We start from the raw sequence: 8,691 nt of genomic DNA on the forward strand, positions 1-8,691 counted from the left end.
AAAATTAACAAGACAAAGTGGCTGGGGCTTGGGGTAGTAAATTGGTGAAGAACTTACAAGTTTTGTTTAGACAGCCATCTTGGCCCTGAATTCTCTATCTCTGGTGATAAGGATGTCTTCCACCCTCCAGGTGCAGAGAGGGTACCCTTCAAGTGGGCAATTTATTTCTTGATTTCAGGGAGACAGAGGAGAGTCAGAGTGTCCTTCTTATACTAGCTGTTTCTTATGTAACTTAAATTCAAAATAATCAATATGTTGAAGTGGGATAATTTAGGGTGGCAAATCCTGACCCCAATTACCTCTTAAAGAGTTTAAAGATGACGTGTTAGCTTTTTGGAAATCTTGGCCATTGTTTTAAATGAATTGAAATTCTAATTTACTATTTCCCAAATGCAATCTTAATGATAATAGAATGCTTCAGAGTTGGGGTTTTGTTTTATTTTTTCACTTTTGAGGGAAAATTTTCACCAGACTCCATGGATCCTGGCAGGATGTTCCCACCCGTGAGAGCATAGTCAACCTCAGGGCTCACCAAGGGATGAAGAAGCAGTGTTCTTTTTAGCTGTGACCTTCATTCCCTATATTGTAAGGACTGGAGGAGAGAGAGATGTCCAATCCTGCAGCCCCAGACAGCTGCCAGAGGGGAGCCCTGAGTGCGCAGTGCCTAGTACATGACACATGTTTGTTAATTGACTGATAATTCATGGTTTGATGGCCTTATAACTTGGCTATCCTATTCAGTCAGAAATTAACTGAGTGATCAAAGTCATTAAAAGGAGAAGGGGAAAAAAAACCACTATGGTACCAGCTAGATGGTGGGGAAATCAAACACGTGAAAGGAAAATGGCTCATTTTTGACTAAGACACTGGCAGAAAAACCTCAGTCATGTGCCTGGTTATATAGTCTAAATCCTAGCTTGAGCAAGGCTTATCGGGTTTTCCTACATCTGTTATACTCTAATCTTTCTTGTGAGCTGTAGCAGTGTTGGTCAGATAGACAGACCTGCAGGGTGGGGACTGAAATGGCCCCAGCTGAGTTTGGGTTCTTGGGGGACACACAAGTAACTGGGCAAAAAAAGAAGGAAGCGTGCAGGCATGATCCTAACCTCTGAGAGGCTGTGGGCAAGAGCATGAATGAAAGTCCACATACCACATGTCTAAACAGTTCAAAGTTATAAGCTAAACTATTCAATGAAACATATTCTATCCTTCTCCCTTGACAAATAAGGTCCTGGAAGCAAGATTCAAATTAGAATACTTAAAAAAATAATATTCTCTTATAATTAAAAAAATGTTTTAATTTATTTATTTGGCTGTGCCAGGTCTTAGTTGCAGCATGTGGGATCTAGTTCCCTGACCAGGGACTGAACCCAGGCTCCCTGCATGGGGAGTGTAGAGTCTTAGCCACTGGATCACCAGGGAAGTCCCAAATTTAGAATTCTCGAGCTCTGGAAATTCTGCACCTGAATGTGGCGATGGGAGGAGTACCATCCCCTGTCTCTTCGCTTCTCTTCCCATGCCTGGTTCCATCCACACTGTAAAGGGCCTCAAGCAAGCACGTATGAACAGTCTACCACATTTCAAACCTCTGACCATGCCTGCCAAACAGCTGTTTTTCTCTTGGCCACTCTCAGGCCTCGGGGCTGTACAGCACCTGCCACAAAATCCACCCCTGGGGAGATGGACCCTGGAAAGACACTCATGCCAGCTCAGGAAGAGTGCTCAGGGCTGTGTGCAGAGAAAATTCCTGAGTCCCAAGAGTACAGTCTTCAAGGCAAATAGATGGGGAAACAATGGAAAATGACAGACTTTATTTTCTGGGGCTCCAAAATCACTGCAGATGGTGACTGCAGCCACGAAATTAAGAGATGCTTGCTCCTTGGAAGGAATGCTATGACCAACCTAGACAGCATATTAAAAAGCAGAGATATCACTTTGCCAACAAAGATCCATATAAAAGCTATGCTTTTTCTAGCAGTCATGTATGGATGTGAGAGTTGGACTATAAAGAAGGCTGAGCACTGAAAAATTGATGCTTTTGAACTGTGGTGTTGGAGACGATTCTTGAGAGTCCCTTGGACTGCAGGGAGATCAAACCAATCAGTGCTAAAGGAAATTAGCCTTGAATATTCATTGGAAGGACTGATGCTGAAGCTCCAATACTTGGGCCACCTAATGCAAAGAGCCAGCTTACTAGAAAAGACCCTGATGCTGGGAAAGATTGGAGGCAGGAAGAAAAGGGGCTGACAGAGGATGAGATGGTTGGATGGCATCGTCAACTCAATGGACATGAGTTTGAGCAAACTCTGCGAGACAGTGAAGGACAGGAAAGCCTGGCATGCTGCAGTCCATAGGGTCGCAAAGAGTCGGATACGACTTAGTGACTGAACAACAGCAAGAGTATAGTCTAGAACGCAGTCAAGGACTCTAGACGGACCCATTCCATTGAATCAAGGATTCCTCACCTTATGGGGGAGAGGTATCAACAGGACAGAGAGAGCAGGACCCTTTAAATATGGCGCCCATAGCAGGAACCCCCTCATTGGAGTCTAAGGGCCAAACTGGAAACATGTTGAACCCTATTCTTATCATTACTCACACCTATTCTTGTCCCTTACACCCCTCTCTCCATGTCCCCAGCAGCCATGTCAAAAAGAGAAACACTTTTTGGGTATCTTTTGTCCCATAAGCCATAAATAGGTATCAGTGGCCCCATATTTCTTTTAGAGCTGGGGAAAGAGAAGCAAAAATGCCCCAAGTTCACACTGAGTTGTTTCCTTCCACGTGTCTTAGCATCACTCACGGCTTGGCAGAGACTCAGGCTGGGTTTCTATGCTCTGACTTTGAAATGACCAAGTCTACTTCACGGATAACTCCTAAATCCAGAGCGAAATCATAGACCATCCTCTTAATGACTACATTGTGTTTTGGGAGCTTGCAGGCTTGAAATATTAGCTCCAGCAAAGGGCTATTGGTTTTAAGATACCCCAGCAACCTTGACTTAATTTGAAATGTGGTCTCACTATGATGCAGTCTCCTTAACAAAGTAGTACCTTTAAAATATTTAACAACTTGAAAAAGGAAACCGAACTTGAATTTTTCTTTCAAGCACCAAGAATATACAGTGTTTCACTTCGGTCTGAAATTCACCATCTCCTCACACAAAGAAGGTTCTCATGGTAAAAGCAATGGCATTTTCTCCACAATTTTCAAATAAAAGATAAAGAGAAAACAGCATCGCAGCCTCTTTGTTAGCTTGAACAATAAAGGAATAATACGGTTTTGCCAGGGGAAAGCTCTGGTTTTAAGCTCAGAATACAAAAATAGGCTGACAATTTTTACAAAGGAATATTCCCCGAGGCTGGTGGGAAGTGAAGTTTCTAGAAAATTATATCATTTGATTATTTGGGGGTGTATAATGACGAGGAGCAAGCTGGTGGGGCCAGTCCTCAGTGAAATTCTAATAGAAGAAATGGAATTTCACTTTTCCTGTTCACTCCTGCCCCGACCCCCACTCTACCAATCCAAACCCAGCCTTTGGAAAAGGAATGGAGCAACATTTGCATGTTAGCACCTCATGTCTGGAATGTTCTCCCCACACAGTCCAGCCTCCCTTTGCTAACTTTTCCAACAGCTACTTCCAAAGAACCTTCTAGGATGCTGCCCACCCTCTCAGGTATAGCCACCCACACCTCCCTTACTATGACGCTCACTGAGATAGATTTATAACTTTTTAATCTGAGTTCTCTGCCCAGTTATACTCTCTGTTAGTACAGAAACCACCATATGCCTTTTCTTTCATGTTGAAAGCTCCACCACTATTACCATGCTTGGCCCATCAATAAGTCTCACTGAATAAAGGATTGAGTGAATTAATGAATGGGAACTTAAGCCACTATGTTGCTGCTCCCAGGACATCTGAATTAACTGTCATTGAAGGGAAAAGCACTTCCTCCTCTTCAAGGAGTCACAAATCTAATGGGAGAGTGTGTGGAGGAACAAGGCAGAGTAGCCTAACTGATGGAGTTAGGGGTTTTTTTGGTGTGTGGTAGAGTGCAGTAAGGGATGATGGTTAAGACTTGCCAGGCAAAAAGAATACATAAACACCAGAGGAATAGTGACCAATTAGTAAGCAATTCTCTGTGACAATTCTAATATCAAGTGTTAGTCTTGAATCATCTTTCTTATCCATATTTTATAGGCAAGGAAGTGGGGACTGGGAGGTTAAAACTGACTCTGGACTTCTCTGGTGGTCCAGTGGTTAAGACTCTGAACTTCCACTGCAGGGGGGTGCAGGTTTGGTCCCTGATTAGGGAACTGAGATCCCACATGCAGCACAGAGTGACCAAATAAATAAAATTTAAAATGGCCTACTTTCATATAACAAAAGGGAGATTCAGAGCATGAAACCAAATTGTTTTAATCAAAGTCAGAAAACCATTTCAGCAAGTCTCCTTTTATGACCTGGGATGCATCTGTAGCTGTGGGAGCCCTCAGAGCCCTGGCTTTCCATAGTGTCCCTGACTCGGCTCCCCCATTGCCACATGCTTCTGCTCCCCTGTGCCACCCTCCCCTCTGGGGGGCTCCCTTCCTCCATCCTCAGGGGAGAGGGCCTGAGTCTTCAGGCACCACTTAATATGTTGTGCCCCTGTCGTGTAGAGAACTCCAGGCCATAGTCACACCATTTAAAAGTAGATTAGGCTACCAATGAGTAATAAATGAGAGGAAAATAATAATAATGGATTAAACAAAATAAATACTTATTATTCTCTCATGTAAAAACCTAGAAGTTGAAGTCCAGGGCTGGTCTGGTGACTCCTGGTATCTGATATCCAAGATTCCTCCTTTCCTATTTTTCCATAACACATGGCTTCCATTTCTAAGGTCACACTGCCCAAAATGGTGCTCCAGTCATTGCGCCCGTATTTCAGCTACAGGAAGGACAACAGGGAAAGAAAGTGCAGGCCCCTAATGCTGCACAATTCAAGGAAACTTCTAGCCCCACATACCAACCTCCCTCAACCAATGTAGTCTTTGTTCAAGGCAGCCATGTACCTAGGTAAAAATCCTGAGTTCTGTCACAAACAAGGAGAATAGATACTCTCCACCTCAACATGTTAGACATGGCTGCCTTTGCGCAGGGACACCTCTGGGCAGCTGTGGCCAGGTGGGAGCCAGAGGAGGGGAGGAGAAAGCTTTTAGCCCTTTCACAAGGGGACTAGATGACAACCATTTCTCGTACACGGCCTGGGAAGTACAGAGAAATGTGTTCTCTTGAAGTCACACCACAGCAGTGGTTGCTGTGTAGCCTGATTCCACCACTGTGCCTTTAAGGTGCCCAGCAATTCAGCCTCTCTTCATGCAAAGTGGAACATCTCTAGTCTTTGTAAGATTGGCTCGATTCTATCCTGCAACAAGTCTTCTCACTCAGAGCCATAACCCAGATACTACCACCCGTCGTTACAGTATCAGGCTCATGATTACAAATCTGAAGTATTTTTGTAGAAGAATGCAAATGAAATGGTGGGAAAGGTTTTCCTTAGTTTGCACGTAAACCCTCTTCCTTGTCCTTTACAATCAGGAAATATTTGTCCCAGCACGTTGTTTGTTCTTTCTCTTGCAGGCTCCTGTGGCTGTCTTGTCATGATATTGTTTGCCTCTGAAGTGAAAATCCACCACCTCTCAGAAAAAATTGCAAATTATAAGGAAGGGACTTACGTCTACAAAACGCAAAGTGAAAAATATACCACCTCCTTCTGGGTGGTTTTCATTTGCTTTTTTGTTCATTTTCTGAATGCGCTTCTAATACGACTTGCTGGATTTCAGTTCCCTTTTTCGAAATCTAAAGACACAGAAACAGCTAATGTAGCTGCAGACCTAATGTACTGAAAGGCAAACACGTCTGTCGTTCTCACAGTGAGACAGGAAACTAGCTCTGGTCACTTGGCTGTGGTTAATTTTGCTCAGTCTTTTAGATGCACAGATTAAAGCACCAAACCCTGTGTGATATTATATACAAACTGGGTGCTAAGGACATAGGCCAGAAATGAAGGGGAGCAGAAGAAAGCCTTCAGAAGGTTGTTGAACCTGGTGGGAAATTTCTTCACCTGGCTAGTTGAGACAGTAGACTAGAATGAACAAACCAGAGTGCAAAATGTCTGCTCTGTCAGGAAGAAATCAAGAGGTCTGAGGAATACATTTTAAAACAAACAAATACTATTTCTGATAATATCCACACATTTGTTGCCACAGATACCAGAAGACAGAACTGGAATAGCTTTCCTAAAATGATACTGCATTAATTGAGCAATGCTAAGTATATCAGGCACTTTTTAAAAAGTCATTCAAAGCACTGTCTTATTTCCATGCCTGTTAGTCAAAATGTATAAACCTCTAAAAGGGAAAAAGAAGAAATGCAGTACTTTCAACAGACAGAATTGCTGGGACCACTGAGGAATCATGAAAAGTGATTGTTCCCAGTAAATTCGTTTTCAAAACGACTCATTGGAGCTGTTGCTTCAAACTTTGTAGTGTCTTCAAGCACTAAGTCTCACTTATGAAAATCGTATTACGTTGTGGAATTATGACGGTATCACTGTCATCTTGAGGTGTGATCTGTCACAAAGCATGACCCAAGTTGACTTTTTTCCTCAGTTACCCATGAAGTTTCTGGCCACAACTGAACCTCGAACTGACCGTCCGTCTGTCTTCCAACGGCTGCCCTGGAGAAAGAACTCAGGAAGGAGCAGGCAATGACAGAGAGCAGACCACCACGCCCTTTGCCACAGCTGCTCAGCACTCAGTCCCCACACAAGAGGTTCTGAAAGGGCTCGTTTTAAAAAATCCTTTTTTAGGGGGAACAATTGACAAGAGACAAATGACTGACTGTGTACCTGACTATATACTTGCTCTGATGGTGATCTGAAGCCCGCAGGCTAACATCAGAACATTCACTTCGTTTCCAGATGTTAGTCTCTCTACCTTCATTCAGGAACGATAACCTGGAGAATTTCTAGAAGACCATGAGTCCATCTAGTGAGAGAGAGGCTGCTTATTTCAGTAATGGGCTGGGGGCACCCAGTTCTGGAAGTCTTCATGAAGCACTTAAATACGGAGGGATTTTGTAGCCCCGTCTGCTCCTTCAGAGAAGCTCCTCTAGGAGTGGGCAGGATAGCACAAGGAACTCCACAGACCAGGGCAACTGGCCTGAGAGCCCGAGAGGGCCCACAGTCCCGTCTGACTCCTTGCTCTGTCCTCAGTTTTGAAACACTTCTAACACCAAGCCTTGTTCTTTAGAAAACACTTCCCTGGTTGTTCTCTGTTCCGTAAACAGAGAAAACTCAGAGCAGCAGCTGAAAATCCAGTGACAGCCTAACAGGCAAATGGATGATCTTCCCTGATGAGAACGATCACTCCCTGAGGAGCAGAGGCAGGGCTGCTGGTCCCTGCAAAGTGGGTCGGACCCCAAAATACAACGAGATATCAGCACTTAAGCTGGCTCCCTCTCTTCTCTCAGAAGAAACCTCTGTGCCATGTGGCCTGCGAGTAAAGCTTTCCCAGGAGGATGTGGCCGGGTCGATCTCTGAGGGTCCCTCTGGGAGGATCACAGCCCAGGGATGACAATCATCACTCTGTCTGACCTCCCGCCCTAGGTGGCAGCCTCGGTCTCACATTCTCATGGGGACGCGGAGCCCCCTGCTGGCTCCGGGAAAGCAAACAGGAGCGCAGCAGGGCGCTCCTTTCCCGGTGTCCAGACACACCGTCAGCATCTGTGCTTATTACGCTGTGGGAAAGAACAGCAAGGGACGGAAAGCCAGGTACTCCGGGGCAGAGCTGGCTGTGGACGTACACAATAAGCTCCCTGAAGCAGGTGGAGGCTGCAGAACCGAACGCATGCATATGACGCGGGAGAGGAGGCGGCGGAGGGCGCTTTCCCTCCGTGCACGCTGTGCGGATTACAAAGGTCTTTTGCTCTGGAGGTCCGCTTGGCTCCTTCAGAGCAGCTGCTCTCACATCCCTTTACATGCCCTCAAGGCCGGTGCAAAATGAAGACAGTGCCTGCACACAAGAAAGGGCAGTGTCTGACATGCATCCTTGCCCACCGGAAGCTGCATAGACTCACACTGGCTGCCACACAGGTGTTCCTTTCACCCTGCTCATTTGTTGCCCCCCTTTCCCCCACTGGCCCTCTGTAGTGGATAATGTTTTGCATTCCCCATCAGGTTCCTCTCAGGCACACATCTAAGCCACAGTTCCCAGCTCCTTTGTAGCTGGGGCCATGGGAGTGAGTCTGTGTCAATGGGATGTAGGCTGAAGTGACCTGAGCTACTCCTGGGCTTGGCCCTGAAGACTCTCACTTGCAATCCTCCACCTCTGTCTGCCCCTGGCAGTACAGCCTGGGAAGTCACGGCATCCAGGAGCTGAGGTAACGAAACAGAGGCAGTCTTTGTGACCTGCCTGCGAGTGTGACAAGGGTGGTAAATAAACTTTCTGTAAAGCCGCTGAGTTGGGGTAGTTATTTTTTAGTACCCAAGCATCGCCAACAAAGCCTCGCTCTCCAGGAAAGCTCTGCTTCACGCCAACGAGACATTCTCTAAGTCCCTTGAGATATAGCCTCAGGCCAGGGGCACCCTCCACCACAACCACTGAGTGACTGTCTGTACCGTTGCCTTTCTTGAAGCCCCAGCCCTC

At 45.6% G+C, this 8,691-nt stretch overlaps 1 protein-coding gene across 2 annotated transcripts in view; it reads left to right on the forward strand.

Moving 5' to 3' along the window:
* Nucleotides 1-5,889, forward strand: part of CLRN1 (clarin 1) — a 44,803-nt gene extending 38,914 nt beyond the window's left edge. For both annotated transcript variants that reach the window (XM_068984956.1, XM_068984958.1), the window contains one exon: nt 5,624-5,889. In XM_068984956.1, the coding sequence (XP_068841057.1) occupies nt 5,624-5,889 (266 nt within the window). The remainder of the gene's footprint in view (nt 1-5,623) is intronic.
* Nucleotides 5,890-8,691: the final 2,802 nt, after the last annotated feature.

This window comes from Capricornis sumatraensis, chromosome 1 (genome assembly GCF_032405125.1).
Source record: "Capricornis sumatraensis isolate serow.1 chromosome 1, serow.2, whole genome shotgun sequence".
NCBI lineage: Eukaryota > Metazoa > Chordata > Mammalia > Artiodactyla > Bovidae > Capricornis > Capricornis sumatraensis.